This window comes from Cantharellus anzutake (assembly GCF_015039405.1).
Source record: "Cantharellus anzutake strain C23 chromosome Unknown EI90scaffold_107, whole genome shotgun sequence".
NCBI lineage: Eukaryota > Fungi > Basidiomycota > Agaricomycetes > Cantharellales > Hydnaceae > Cantharellus > Cantharellus anzutake.
Genome location: NW_024067057.1, coordinates 54209 through 69657, shown reverse-complemented (window position 1 = coordinate 69657; position 15449 = coordinate 54209). Strand labels below are relative to the sequence as shown.

Below are 15449 nucleotides of genomic sequence, written 5' to 3'. Positions count from 1 at the left end.
CCGTGAGAGTGCATCTGCCACTTTGTTCTTGTGGCCTTCCATGTATTTTATTTCACAATTGAAGCTTGCAAAGAAGGCTTGCCATCTCAGGTGTCTACCTGAGTTGTGGTTTTTCGCTTTGAAATATCCCAAAGCTTTGTGGTCCGTGATTACTGTGAATTCACAGCCTCCCATGAGATCGTCTTGCCATCTTATGAGTGCTTCGAGATGCCCAGTGCCTTGAGCTCATAGGCAAAGTACCTATGTTGTGTGTTGGTGAACTTTTTGGACATGAATGCGGCTGGGTGGCAAGTCTGCCACTTTTTGCCTTGTCCAATTAGTGCGCCCATGCCTGCTGGGCATGCGTCTGTTATGACCCAGATGTGGAGTTTGGTCTTCTCTTCTTCTGAGAGGCTTTCCGGAGGATTCCACTGGACAGGCTTCAGGATCGGAGCCCTGCATGCTAGATGTTTGATCTCGTCAAAGTATTTCTGGTGGAGTGGTGTCCACCTGAATGTCTGCTTGTTTGAGCATATTGTTTGCAGTGGTCCTGTGTAGCCACTGACGTTTGGCATGAATATTGATAGATATTCTACCATTCCCAGGAATCTTAGGACTCTGTCAGGGCCCGGCCTCAGACTCGGAGGCTCCCTGACCTCAACCCCCATCTAACCTGTCCTCACACTATGCGGGGTATGAGATGTATAGTAAAAGGAAAGATAATATATACACTTGCCTATGCGGGGTATGAGATGAGAAGAAGGGTAAAGGTCTCATCTCCCCGCATGGTTGCTATATAAAGGAATGGGTCACATGCCCACAACTATACAGCTCCTAGAGTTGTGTAGTGTGACCCGGAGGGAACATCCAGGTGGCAGTGCCCAGTAAGCGTGGGAACGTTCTGGGCGAGTTGCTCGCCCAGAACTGTGGCTGTGACCCATGGGAACATTCTGGGCGAGCTGCTCGCTCAGAAAGTTCCCACGCTATCCCATGTGCGCGGATACACAACACAGAAAGGCAACAACAAGGCAACAATGAAGGAATGGAAGGAAGGGATTGGTTGGGGAGTCTGGGGCACCCTAGGGCAGGGTGCTGAACCCTGACAGACTCCTGTGTGGTCTACTGGCTCTCGCCAGTTGCGGATTTTTTCCATTTTGTCCACTTGAGCGTGGATGCCTTGTTCGTCCACACGGCTTCCTAGAACGTCTAGGATTGGAGCGAATGGCTGGAATTTTTTCCGGCTTATGTAGAATTTTGCCCCCTTGAGGTGAGTGAACAACCACAATAATGCTTTATTGTGGTTCTCCACCGAGCTTGTGCTGGTGAATATATTGTCAAACCAGACAAGTAGGCATCTGCCTACTTCTCCTTGTAGTTCCCAGGTCAGCATGCGCTGGAAAGTGCAGGGAGTGTTGCAGTCTCCTTGCTGCATCGTGTTCGAGTTGTACGTCCCATGGGGCGTAGAGAATGTCGTCCTATGGACGTCATCTGGATCCACGCGTATTTGTTCATACGTGTCCAACATATCGATCTTGGATCGATATGTTGCTCTGGCGACTGATTCTTGGATCAGTCGCATGTCTGGCATTGGTGTGATGTCGAGGATCATGTTTGAGTTATGATTCCTTGCATCTATTACCATGCGCAAAGATCCATCTGCTTTGTGGATACACAGTAGCGGGCATGCTCGCTCGCTGTTCGCAGGATACCACCATCCTGCTTTTACATAGTGATCTATTTTGGTTGCTAGTGCTTCCTGCAGTGCTGCAGGACATCTTGGGGTGTTTTCCCAAAATTTCTTGTTCAGATCCTTCAACCAGATTTGATGGTTCACCTCCCTCAAGGGAGGCATTTCTAATGGCGCTGGCGCCATTACGGTTTCGAATTTCTCTCTCTGTTAGAACGGGGCTGATACAGACGACTCCGGAGTGGAATCAGAGACTTAGCGTGGAGGGACCTTGGCCTCAGTGACTCAAGCGGAGCGCTGTGCCATTGCTGTTTGTCCATTTGGTCCTTAATTTCACAGTAGGTGAGCAGGAAGTCTCTAGGGGGCATTTCAGGTCGATTTCGGACTGAACCAAAACGAGTATGTACAAGCGCCGATATATATATAATGGAGGGGGCAAAAGCACAAGGAAAACAAAGGGTACCGAATCAGAACGAAGACGTCCGAACGGGAACAAAGGGTAGAAGAAGCGGAGCGGTACCGAAGGTCATAAGGCAGGACCTGTGATACGTCTGAAAGGAGGTAAGGAGGGCGAGGCCCAGAGGGGCAGGAGGATGAGGAGAAGTGGGGATGATGACTAACTGGCTAGAATGGAAGGAAGCAGTAGTCCAAATAGGGATGAGGGGTAAACACGAGAAATACATTACAGGCGGCGAAAGTGCCAAAGGCGATCTGCGAAGCTCGGAGGTTGCGGAGCTTACGGAGGTTATGGAGGCGGGGTTGAAAGTCTGAGGGATATTGGCAATGGTGTTTACGTAGTATGAGGTCACCAATGCAATGGACTAAGACCGAGGTGGAGTCAAAGTCCGAGGTCGGGACTATGACGGAGGCTCAGAGCGAAGGTACGAGCGGTGTCCGAGTAGGAAGTATGGGACAGCGGCGGAAGGTCGTAACTTGGTGGAAGGGTGGCAGAGGAGTACCAGAGGGAGGAGAGAGGGGAAAGGTAAGGGAGAAGGAGTGGTGGAAAGGAGAGTAGTCAGGTCCGAGGTGAGTATTGGAGCGGATGGAGATAGGGTAGGAGAGGAAGGGAGGAGTAGAGGTGGTGTGAGGGGGTAAAAGGAGGTGTGTTGCCAGGACCGAAGGTGAGTATCGGAACGGCAGCGGTAGGTTATGACTCCGGAGGTGAAGAGGGTGGAGGTCCGGAAGTCGGGTCGGGGTCGGGTATGCACAGATATGACACTCTCCACCACTCCCTGAGTATTTCGAACTCGGGGTTGTTCATGGAGAGACCTTCCAGATGTGGTACGTCTGGAAGTTCTAGTCCTTCCGGACTAGGATTGTGTCAGGGCACACACCCTGACTAGCCCGGACCCGGACCCGCATCCGGACCCGCTTCCACCCGCTGCATGCTCCAGGCCCGGTTCCTACTCCTTCATGTGACTTCCGGGTATCCCCGGAAGTTTTCCTGATATGGTGGCCACTGTGGGAAGATGAGAAGTTAGCTTCCTTCTCATCTTCTTACCCACAGTAGGCAAGTTGTATCTTACTTGCCTTTATCTATTCATCTCCTTACCCACATAGATTGTGCCCTGGATAGGGCTGGCCAGACCAGAGGCTGTGGGCCATGGGGGAGGGTCATGGGGACCCGGGAGTCGTCCCCTGACAGATTGGGCCAACCTTCAGGGTACTTTCTTTCGATTACCCTGAGGTGTGTTTCAATCCTGCCTCCCTGTCAGGGGGGCTTCTTTTTTGGTTGTTCTCGAGCTCTTGCTCGAGTTTTCCATCCGTGTGATCTTGTCACATGGTCTTTGCTGACTCCAAGGGTATCTATGTTGCCCTTGTTCACCATTCTCACTTTGTGGGACCGGAAGTCTAAGCTTACCTGGTTTTTATTTAACCAGGGGGCACCGAATATGGCATCATATCTATCGATGTTAATTACATCGAAGTAGTGTTTTTCTACGTGGCCATTGATCTCAACATCCACGTTTGTTCCGAACAGGATCTGTGATCTTGTTCCTTTCGTCCCCATTTGAAGGATGACTGGGTTCTCCAATTGGGATGTGGATTGTGCAGACAAAGTCCGGCGATATAGCGTCTGTTTCAGCTCCACTGTCGAATAGCACATAGGCTTTTATGCCTGCTATTTTTATGTGAGCCGTCAGTGTTCTCTTTGTTGAGAGCGGTCTGTTTGCAGGGTATTTCCCTGCGTCTTTCGAGATGCGGAATTTCACATCAAACAAGGGGGTCTGGGTTTCAATGGACTTTTGGTCCTTCTTCCCTTTCTCCTTGTTTTCCTTGGGTACTTTGGTGTATTTCCCCAAGGCATCTTTTCTTAGTGCTTCCACCAAGGCTTTGGTGACTTTTTCGTCTGCCATGTTTTCTAACTGGCGTGCTACAGCCAGTTTGATTTTGTAATTTATGTCGTCGTGATTGACGACTGACATTGGGCCCATCCTTATGGTCCCAATGTTGACTTCCTCACCCTCTGCGTCGGGTGAGTATTGAGGTCCTTCATATGGGTCCTCTACTTCGAAGCTTGATGCTCTGGAGTTATCAGAGTTGTTCTCTGGTTTCTCGTCTGATGAGTCTTCTGACTCTTCTTCTGTTGTGGTCGCGATCTCCATGGTGGCTATGTGCCTTGGTTTTTCATCGCTCGTTACATTGTGTCTTGGGCAATCTTTCGTTTGCCCTATTTTGCCGCATTTGCCGCAAATTGGAACTGACTTTTGGTCAGTTTTCCTCGAGTTTTTCGAGGATGTATCCTCTTTCCATCTGGGTTTCAGCTCTTCAGCCTTCTTTCCTGATGGGAGGGCTCTACCGCGGCTCGTGGTTGCCGTGGTAGTTGTTCGGGTATAGTATCCTGATTTGTAGGCTGAAGACATCTTCAGCCCATCAATTATCTCGTCTACACGAGATATTGCTTTTAACATCTCCTCGTTTGAGGAGAAGTCTGCTCTGATTCTATCATGAGCGATCATTTCCCTCTTCCATTCGAGGGGAATGTAGTTTAGGAACCTGGTGTTGAAGGATGCCTGGTCTGGCGGCGTCACCATCTGGGACGCTGCTTTAGACAGTTCTAAGTAGAACTGTTTTAGGCCTTTTTCCGCTTCATATTTGACGTTGCGGTACTTCTTTGTCGCGTTCAACGTGGCAGAGGCTTTAATGAAAGTTCTCATCAATATGTTGAGAACTTTGAGGAACATGCCCTCGTCTCCTCTGAGGAGAGTTTCGTCTCGGAGTCTTATTCCGAGGTCAAACGCGGGTCCCCCTAATCCACGAATCAAGCAGTCCAGATGGACTTTGTTGAATTGGGGACCTTTGCATCCTCACGAAGCGAGGAATCCCAGTAGTTCTGTGAACCACTGCCAGAACGATTCCATGTCGTTCTCCCCTGACCATTTCTTGTCAGGGAATGCTGGCCCATTTTTTAGGGCTTCAGGCTTCGCTCCTTCTGGGTAGGGAGTGAGTATTCTCACTTCGGCCATTCTTATGGCTTTTTCGTACCATTTCTCCAGGTACTCCTCTTGCTCCCCTGCCTTCGTGGGGTCGCTATCCAATGAAGATCTCTCCTTTGGGGGGGTTTTCGCTGGGGGAAATCTTCCTTGCAGCGTTTCTTTGGTTTCAGGCGAATTTGCCTGAAGTTGTATTTGGATTCTCTCATTGTTTTGAGAGAGTGTGGTTGAGTTACCTCTCTGTTCGAGAGGTCCATCGTAAGTGGACGTTTGGCCGAACCTTTGGTACATGCCAATTCTCCTCCTAATTTCTGAACAATGCCTTCTTTCGGCATCGTCTTCTCCTATCCTTGGGAGAAGGATCTCCTTAGTGTCTCTGTCGAGTTGCTGATGATATTCCAGTGTGCTTTCACTGGTGGTTCTTTTCATGAATTTTTCACGAGTTTTATTTATGTCCTGGCCCGTGGTCCAGGGGTGTTTATTTGTTTCCTCACTTTTTTGTGAGAAGTTTATCTCCTTCAGCAAGTCCGTCTGTTCGCTGATTTTTTCAGTCAACATGTTGATTGTGTTGGCCATTCTTTCTAGAGTTATCTCTAGACGAGCCGTACTATTGTGGTTCATTTCCTCAATCTTTTTTTGGATTGAGTTTATTGCATTTATTATGCGTGATTCCTGGTTTTCCAGGAGGAAGTTTGGTTGGGCGAGCAGTGACTCTCCCCAGTTGACATTGCCGCTTCTGGGGGTTCCAGAAGGGGTTCTTGGAGTGAACACTCCATGCTTGCTTTGTTTAGGTGAGGCCGTTGCGGAGGGTGCTTCCCTTTCATAGAGGGGTCTGTTTGCTGGTTTTTCCTTACTTTTCCGTAAGGCTTCCTCAGCGGACTCCCTCATTTCAGATTGCCTCCTCTTCATTATCTCGGAGACCTCCTCCGAGGTTGGTGACCTTGCCTTGTCTGGCATGGCATGGGGTAGTGTAAACAGCGGAAGTTCTTTTGGAGCTTCTGCGCTCTGGGAGATCCTGCTCTCAGGGCATTTTTTCACGCCTTCTCGGGCTTCCAGCCTGAGAAGAAGTTGGTCTTCGTTTTCCATCCTCCATTCAGATGGAACCTGGAACAAGTCCAGTAGTTTTTCGGATAGCTGACATGGAGGCTCTTCCCTCTGTTTCCCTTTGTCTGCCTTTGGGGCTTGACTTGGGGACATGGGGGAGGACTCCAGGGGATAATGGGGCCCTGGAGTTTCCTGCGACTCTATCCAATCAGCTTTTCAGGCTGATCATTTGGCACTTACACATTTATTGCACAAGTCGATCACCTCCTGAGGAGGTGAGGGATCTTCCCCAGCTTGGGTTAGATCGGTATGATGTAGAGTTCTAGGGGTATTGGGCCCTGCACTTACTCCACATAAGTTTCTAAAACCTTCAGGGGCCAGCCCTGAGGTGGTTGCTGTTTTTGGATCATGTTGATCCTTGTCATCATCTGATGACGGCTGCTGATTTGAATCTCCCATGATGGGAGATTGCGGTTTCTTGATGAACCACTCGTTTCTTTTTATCGTCGCTGCAGACATGACCTTGCCCTTGTGGGCGTGTTTAGGCACCATTGGCACTACCAAGTCAAGATGTTAAGATTGATAAGTTTTTTAGTGGGTTGTGTTGTAAAACACACCTCATACACTTAAAAAAGTGTGAGGTCTCAGTGGGTAGCTGTCAGGGCGTGGGAAAACGTTACCGTGACTCGCTGTCGGCGACCGTTAAGGTCCGCTACTTCGGCGTAACAGCCCGTCAAGGGCGGGGATGACAATCGCAGCGGAACGGGGTTTCGGCTTCAACGACTCGTTCGTGAGCGTTGTGCCTCGTACTTGACGTGGCCCCGATATTTCAGGAGGCAGGAGGTGCGACTGGGTCAGACAGAGGGTGCAGGGGGTAACCCTAGTTGATTTTCGAACTAAAGTACGAGGTAGTGTACAACCGGTATTTAAGTATAACGGAATGAATGGAATTAAGTCGCCAGATCTCACGGAGATTGCAGGTGGGGTTAAGAAGAAACGAAAACAAACAAAGAGTGTGGGAGAAGGACAGCCATGTACAGCTGTCAAGGAAACAAGCGTGGTAGAGAAAGACTCGTAGGCCTGTGATGGGCCATGGAAACAGGTAGTGGTGACGGGGAAGGGTGACGGGCTTGTTCAGGCGGCGTCGGGCAGGCAGCGGGGTTGACGGGGTCAAAGCAGGGGAGGGAGAAGGTGTGGGGAGTGATCACCTGACCGTGGGAATTGCCGGGTCGTGACAGTAGCTCAGCACACAGAGCCATAAGTGATACAATGGTGTGTATTTTACGGTGGTGTGTAAGCAGTTAACTGGAGGTTACCGCTTACCCTCGTGACTATATGTATCTTTAATTACATATGGCTCAGGGTTCGGGGCTATTGCCCTGACAATGACCCCCCTTCTTCCTCACATTCGTAGTGCAGACGTGTCCAACACTGAGCACCCCACATAGGTGCTACACCACTGGATGTGCCGTGCATTCTGTCAGGGACTCGTCCGGGGTCGAGGGGGTCCGGGTATAGCGTCCGGGACCGAGAGCCTGGCGGGGGGCGGATCGGGCGTGCGTACTGACAGGCCCGATGTGGGACAGTAGTCCCTGGCCACTTAGACTGAAGTGGAAAGTTGAGAAGAAGGCTACTTCTTCGGTTCCCACTTCAGGTTCGTTTATATACATGCGGCTTGGATCACATGACGGATGCCACGTCACCCTCGCACACAGCCGTAACCACCCGGGTGTCTCCGTGGGAGATCCCGAGGGTATCCGGTGCAGGCGCGCGTGCTGGGCACAGCGGGAAGTCGCCCGAGGTGCCCGGGCCGGGTACATGGTGGGCGCGCTGCAGATGGGTCAGTTGTACATTGATACAGGGAAAGTCGTCCATGTAGAATAAAGAGAGAATAAAGGGGAAGTAAGATAAGGAGAAACTGAGGAGGGGAGGATGAGGGGGAAGAAGGGAAAGGGGGAGGGGGTAAGGAAGGGTGGACTGGCGGGGTACCGGGTCAGGTTGGGCCGGGCGGAGCCGGGTCAGGCAGGTGTGCCCTGACACATTCCTACTTGTATATCTCTCTTCTAATATTCAGGATCGCCTGTGAAACTGCCTGCAATAGCCCAGCTCCACCCAAGGCTGACTGGCACTCCCCACATGACCTGTTTCCACCTGTATATAAACTGAGCTGAAGCAGAACCAAAGAAGCAACCTTCTTCTTACTTCTGCTTCAGTCTAAGATACTCCGCTCCGCTTCCTGCAAATACCTTTGAACACTGTTTCTGACAAACCCACAGTAACATCCCCCACACTGTTATGAGCCTCACAGAGCTAGAACTTAGGATCAAGTGAGGTGGAAGCAAGAGAGCTCAGATCATGAGAACAAGACTAAGAACACAAGTCAATTTGAGGCAAGTAACCTGCATTGACCAGTTGAGGGACTACTCCTTACTCAACCGCATTATATACACAAACTACTAAGCTGGTTGTCGGGCGGAATGCAACAATGGGCGAGACTTCTGATTTGGGTGAGATGCTTGGACCCGAACTAATTCCATCGGTGTTATGTTGAACCGTAACAGCACGCGACTCGCACAGCCTCTTCGGATATTTCCGAAATGGATCACCTGGCTCTCCATCGGTTCCACGTGAGTGGGGGAATCTGATAGACACTCTCTGCGCAGGCAACCATCATGCCTCGCGATGGTCATGTAACTGCAGTTCTTGGGAATGAGTTACACAAGTCATTGTCTGAAACACGTGTCCTTATCGTCGGCGCCGGCGGAATTGGATGCGAGCTCGGTATAGTGTTAGATCTTGTTCCAATATGTTCTTTCCTACTCAAATGCGTTTACAGTGAAGAATGTTGTGCTCTCAGGGTTTCGAGATATCACCCTTCTCGATTTGGACACCATTGATCTCTCAAACTTGAACAGGCAATTTTTGTTTCGTCAGAAAGATGTTAAAAGTCCCAAGGCGCTGGTAGGTGTACTGTTCTGTAATTAATACGTGGAGCTGAGGATTGAGCAGGTAGCAGCGCAAACAGCGTCCATGTTCAACCCGGGTGCCAAGATACTCCCTATTTGTGGAAACATCAAAGACTCACAGTATGACCTGACATGGTTCAAAGCGTTTCATGTTGTTATGAATGCACTGGACAACATTGGTGAGCAGATATTCCATTTCCTGGCTTTGCCGGGTCTTGAAGCACAGTGGCTAGATGCGCGTCGCCACGTCAATCGCATGTGCATCGCTGCGGGAATCCCTTTAATTGAGTCCGGAACAGCGGGCTATCTTGGCCAAGTTCAGCCGCTGATGAAGGTGTGCAGCCAGCTGCCTAGTACACGTCGAACAATTTTCTGACTTTGCAAGTGCAGGAGAAAACCGAATGCTTCGATTGTATCCCGAAACCAACACCGAAAAGTTTCCCTGTTTGTACCATCCGTTCTACTCCAAGTACACCAATACATTGCATCGTGTGGGCGAAATCGTATCTATTCCCGTAGGCCCATCATGAGTCACTGTTGTCGTTCAGCTTCTCTTATTGACCTTGATCGCTCTAGACAATTATTTGGAGAGATTGAGGAAGATACGTCTGAACTAGACGCCGCCCTTGCTGCAGGCGAAAATGGTGCGTGGGCATTAGAGGAATATGCGCGCCTTATATTGATGGATAACCCAGCAACCGAAATTGCCCAGTTACGGGAAGAGGTAGCCTCATTCCAAACTGTTAGGAGCACCATTGTCTCATCTGGTGCTGTAGACAATGCGGCCAAACTGGCGTTTGACAAGGTCTGGCTTCAGTTTTCCGACAATGCAATACGGGATGCCGATGATGCCTCCCATGCCAGGTTTTTCGTCAAGACATTGAACGACTGTTGGCCATGCATGACATGTGGAAGCATCGCAGACCTCCAGTGGCCCTAGACCACGATGCAATCCTCACTGATACTGCTGGTTCCTCTATCGGTGTCACACATCGTGATGACTTGCAACTGAATTCGGGGATCACCACGCTCAAAGACCAGCGACAATTGAGTCTATTGGACAATGTGAAATTGTTTGATCGCAGGTGCTTTCATTGTGAATGTCATACTCGAGTCGAAAAATATTGATGTGCAGCCTAGTCTTTGGAACCTCGCACAACGACTTCGTGCTGGCCAACATAGAACTGCTCTGAGCTTTGACAAAGATGATGACGACTCACTTGACTTCGTCACTGCAACAGCCAACCTCAGAGCGTGGGCGTATGGAATACCCACCTTAACCCGATGGCAAGTTAAGGGTCAGTAGTCTTGGTTCCACTTCATCTCTTCAATGTTGCCTCCTCTCATGCTCAATCCATAGAAATGGCCGGAAATATCATTCCAGCTATTGCAACAACTAATGCTATCATAGCTGGTTTAGTCGTTCTGCAAGCTTTCCATCTTTTGCGTGCGTTCCCTGTAAATCCGCCCGTGATACAGGGACCGCCCCGAACGCCCCAAGGGTTATCAGGACATGCGTATGGAAGCGAGCCATTTGCTGCGCGCAATGTCTTCATTCAAAGCGGTCGACCCGCCTCTCCTCTTGGAGCGTTCGTAACGATGTCTCCCAACCCACAGTGCGCCGTGTGTCGTGATACGTACTTGGCCGTTCCCTGTGATGTAGATCGTGTTACACTAGGCGAATTGGTGAACGCGCTCTTAGACGCAGAGGCATCGTCTTGGGGAGAGGAACCACGGGAGGTTAGCGTGTTTGAAGAGGGTCGAGTCTTGAGTGAGCCTGACTGGACCGACAACCATACTCGTAGTCTTGCAGACCTTAATTGCGGGTACGGGAAATTTGTCACGCTCGTCGACGAAGAAGAGAAGCTGGGGAACGTGGTTCTTGCTATCTCAAGGTTCCCGTGAGTCAGCCTGTGAAGATATCCAAATCTCTGCTTACGTGTACCTACAGCCCAAACCATTCAACAAAGGAGGTCAATTTCATTCTTCCACCCTGCACCTTACCTCCTCCAAGGCAGGGTTTGCCGCCTCCACTCCCGTCCCCTGTCTTTTCTCCCGTCAAACCCATTTCGAGTCCATCCAAGAGTACAACTATAAAACGCTCGGCGTCTGACGTGAATGGAGATGGTGCCCAGGCCGTTCATTCTGCGAAGAAATTCAAGACACACCATGCGAATGATTTTTCGGATGGTGAGATTGAGGTATTGGAGCCAATGAGTTCTGATCGGCGGCATCATGCGACTGTGGAAGACCGAATACTCGAAGACGAGGGATTGTTGCTTGTTGATGAGCCAATGGATTTCTGATGCCACCTTTTCTCCCCTTACAATACGCTATGTATATTTCGGGGCAATAATATCTCAATGCCTATCTCCATCATAAAGGAGTCCTGCTAGGCCGTAGCGTACAATGTAGGCAATCAAACTTCCAGTGATCTGGAGTAGAACACACATCTTCGTCAATTCAGCCTCTGTGATAGGGCCTGTCCGAATTAAAATGATGTTTAATAATGTCAAGTTGGTGGTAGATGTGATATTGCGTGTCGATACATCTCTTGTCACCCTGGCGAACCCAAGCACAGAGAGTGTCTCCAGGATCCTTGTCGCCAATGCTGATGGGGAGCCTTTGAAGACAGTTAGCGAGGGAAATAAGAAGGGAGGGTCCCGGAGACTATTAATTGGTAAGGGTTCATTCTGGTCTATAGGTTGATTAGAAAGGGCGCTTCTCATTTGCTGATCAGGGCCAACCAAGCTGAATAACGGTTTAGAAGTGAATGTAAGGGTTGTTTATTACTCTTTGTGGCAACAAACTCATACCTGGGCATGCGATGGCGGGGACAAGGCACCAATCCGAAAAGTTGGGGGCAACTCAGCAGAAAATTGAATATTTGGGGCAGGAAGAAGAGCAGCAGTGTTTTGCTGAAATGGCCTAAGATGCCTACCACCGCGAACGCCATACCACAGAAGTAGCAGAGCGTGTCACCGGGAAATGCTGTCGCAGGATACCTGAGTGGATGTTATGCGATTTAGGATTCGATGGCTGGCATTTACTTGGGCAACACACCAATTAAATCGGAGAAACCCTGCACACACGCCGATTAAAGGCAACATGAAATATAAGCTCAACAGATGACGCTCTACGAGGTCACGGCTTCCCCATGCCATCCCAGCGCCATAAATACCGCCAAAGGAAAATCCTTGTAGTTTGAAAGTGAAGGGTAAAGGAAGGTACAGAAGATCATTGAGGGCGACGGAGCAGGCAATCACTAGGGACTGAGATGCCTCAATTCCATTGATTCCTGCCAATATGTTGATAGAGTTGGTGCAGAAGGTTGAGAGAAGGGCCATGTAAACGTAGTACAAGGGTCCTGGGGTAATTGTTGAGCAAGAAGTCAGCGGTTCGGGAAAGCCACAAACCCAAATTCAAGATTGTTCTCCCGAATAACACCCTCAACTGTTTTGGGACAACTATGTGAGTGTTCCCCCTCTCTGCGTAGTAGACAAGGAGGAGTGGTATGGATGCGATGAGAGGAATAGGAAGTTTATATCTCCAGCGGATGTCAAAAACATCATCCAAAAAACCCAGAAGTGTTGCCGACAGCAAGGAAAGCAAAGCTGCAAGGAACACAGACAGCTAGAACAAGTCAACAGTAAGAGTGGGATTCGCTGCAATCAAACGAACCTGTTGTTGAGGAAATTCAGCCTGTCCAACCGCAGAAAGGGTGCTTTGAGCTGGTGCTTGCCGGCTGAAGAGGACGTCTGTGAAGACGAAGGGAATAAAGAGTATCATTAAAGCCACGTAAATCGAAGCACATATTACACCCATCGACTCTGGTCTGTCATAGGTTCAATATAAGGCATCAATTCGAAAGGCCACAACCTACAACTCATGCTGATTGAGTTTTAACCTGTCCCTTCCCCTCAAACCCCTTGCTTTGAATATAGGACTCAAAATAGGAATTAGCTTCAGCGAGCAAATTAATGCCAGTAAGCCATAGCCCAGCGATGCATAGAGTGTTGGGAGGACGAGGTTGTTTCTCCAAAAGGGGTATGCAATACACGACAAGGAAAGAGGGACGAGCGCCCCCTCGATGCTCCACCTACGCAACATACGTTTTGGAGTTGGTCTGCGTGGCGTTCAGTCTGATTCCCACACTCACGTGGAACTCGGCATGAGTTGTCGGAAAATCCCGTATATCGTTTAGGAAATGTTTCATGGCATTTTTTAAGGTAGGCGACATACAGAAGTTATGACTATTACGGTAAGTTCCGATCAGTTCATTTGTGTGGCTGTGACGGCAAAAATCCTTGGTGTCCATGTGACCTGGGGTTTTTTGTCTCATCTCTATATCTTGCAGCAGCTACACAAGCTACATGAGTTAATAGTGGGGCTTAAAATGCCTCCACCAAAGAGCTTTTTGTCGGCTCTGACCCAACCATTCCGTGGGCATGTGATTAGTGACCCCAATGAATTGTGGCTAGATTGAATTGACTTTCCATAAATGGAAGCTCACGTGCTCTCAGAGCGGCAAGAAGTTTCCAAAGTACTTGGATAGAAAATGGAAATTCAGTGAATGGAAACATATTGGAGGCTTAGTGAATTCACAGAAAAAAATCACATTTCATTTTGACCTGAGAGAAACCAAGGAGTTGTAGAATAGGTCCTCCTACACCACTTCCAGGATTTATTTAGTACCCTAGGGGTTGTGGTGAGGATGAGTGTTGATATGCATGAACAAACATATTTGCTTCTGGATAGTCATAACTTCTGTATGTTGCCTACCTTACAACAACCATCCAACAGCTGATGAAAATGATGTGGTGGTACTTTATGGATTATATGAGACACATTTGACAATTTCGATGATGTGGTAAGTGTAGAAAGGACCATATCTGAGGGCAGTGGAACAGAGTGACTATTGACTAATTATGAAAGTTGACATGGGCAAACCATGGCATCAGGAAACCTCCAAGGCTGATTTTAAAATTGAAAAGGAAAAAAGAGGGAAGATTCCCCATGAACATCTCTGTCAGGGCAATAGCCCTGAACCCTGAGTCTTATGTAACAAGGGTGTACTTAGAGTCATGTGGTTAAGTGGCAACTTCTGGTTACCACTTAACACTACTGTAAAATACACACCATTGTAACACTTATGGACTGGTGTGCTGAGCAACCCCAAAGACCTCACACTTTTTTAAGTGTATGAGGTGTGTTTAAAAATAAACACAAACCACAAACTCATACAACATCTTTGCCCTTCTGACTTGGTAGCACCCATGGCACCAAAACATGCCCACAAGGGCAAGGTCACCTCTGCAGCAACAATAAAAAAGAATGGAGATTCACAACAAAAGTCATTGTCAGATGAAAGACATGGGGAAATATCCTGTGAACAGACCGCTCTCTACTAAGAGAACGTTGACAGCCCACATCAAAATAGCAGGCATAAAAGCCTATGTGCTATTCAACAGTGGGGCAGAAACTGATGCAATATTGCCAGACTTTGTCCGTGCAGTCCACACCCCAATTCTCCAGTTGGAGAATCCAGTCATCCTCCAAATGGGGACAAAAGGAACAAGATCAAAAATCTTGCTTGGAACGAATGTGGACATTGAGATCAACAACCACGTTGAAAAACATTCCTTCAATGTTATCAACATTGACAGATATGATGCCATATTTGGTGCCCCCTGGTTGAATAAAAACCAGGTAAATTTAGACTTCCGATCTCACAAAGTGAGAATGGCATCCAAGGGCAACTGTCAGAGTCCGCGCGTCAGTTCGCGTGTAAGAATCTCCCCGGGAAACTAGTCGTTGTAAAAGCTGGGGGGCCAACCCAGCTGGCGATAAGGCCTTATATACATGAGTTCCGCAACTCATAAGAGCGCGGCTACACTGGGAACACATGGTAGCCGATAGAGAAGCGACATGAAATAGGAGAATAGATCATGTGGATAAGGGGGCGATAACGGGTGAGGGATGACGCGATAGCGGAAATAGCGCATTGAATACAGCCTGCGTTCTAACTACAGCATATCACATGCAGATATCGGCTTACGGGTACTCAACCTATCCGGATAGAGGTCCGGGCCGGCTGGATAACCGTCCGTGCCCTGACATCACCTCCTCTTCAAGGATTCGCGCCCCGGGAATCCACTAGTTTCTCAACGTGGCACTCCACCCGGGGGGAGTGGAGGGGCATCCGGATGACGTCCTCCTCGACGTGCGGTTTGCCTGGTACGGATCCGGTCTAGCTCCATAGCGTCCGGATCACGAGGGGTAGCCTGGCCCGGCTGCGACGTAGCGGGCCTAGAGGTGGGGGGAGGGGGGTCAGCGGAT

The 15449-nt window shown here is 49.2% G+C and overlaps 2 protein-coding genes across 2 annotated transcripts; one reads left to right on the top strand and one right to left on the bottom strand.

Moving 5' to 3' along the window:
* Nucleotides 1–8816: 8816 nt before the first annotated feature.
* EI90DRAFT_3133713 (uncharacterized protein) lies at nucleotides 8817–11416 on the top strand (the record flags this gene model as incomplete). Its single annotated transcript, XM_039064593.1, has 10 exons — nucleotides 8817–8925; nucleotides 8981–9105; nucleotides 9154–9444; nucleotides 9501–9625; nucleotides 9687–9754; nucleotides 9806–9915; nucleotides 9975–10195; nucleotides 10251–10408; nucleotides 10471–11011; nucleotides 11062–11416. 10 exons carry the CDS (start codon nucleotides 8817–8819, stop codon nucleotides 11414–11416), a joined length of 2103 nt encoding a protein of 700 aa, XP_038909516.1.
* A 54-nt stretch (nucleotides 11417–11470) lies between these two features.
* On the bottom strand, nucleotides 11471–13220 carry EI90DRAFT_2943094 (UDP-N-acetylglucosamine-dolichyl; the record flags this gene model as incomplete). The annotated part of the gene is made up of 6 exons (XM_039055285.1): nucleotides 11471–11780; nucleotides 11921–12115; nucleotides 12174–12477; nucleotides 12527–12743; nucleotides 12792–12945; nucleotides 12994–13220. 6 exons carry the CDS (start codon nucleotides 13218–13220, stop codon nucleotides 11471–11473), a joined length of 1407 nt encoding a protein of 468 aa, XP_038909515.1.
* Nucleotides 13221–15449: the final 2229 nt, after the last annotated feature.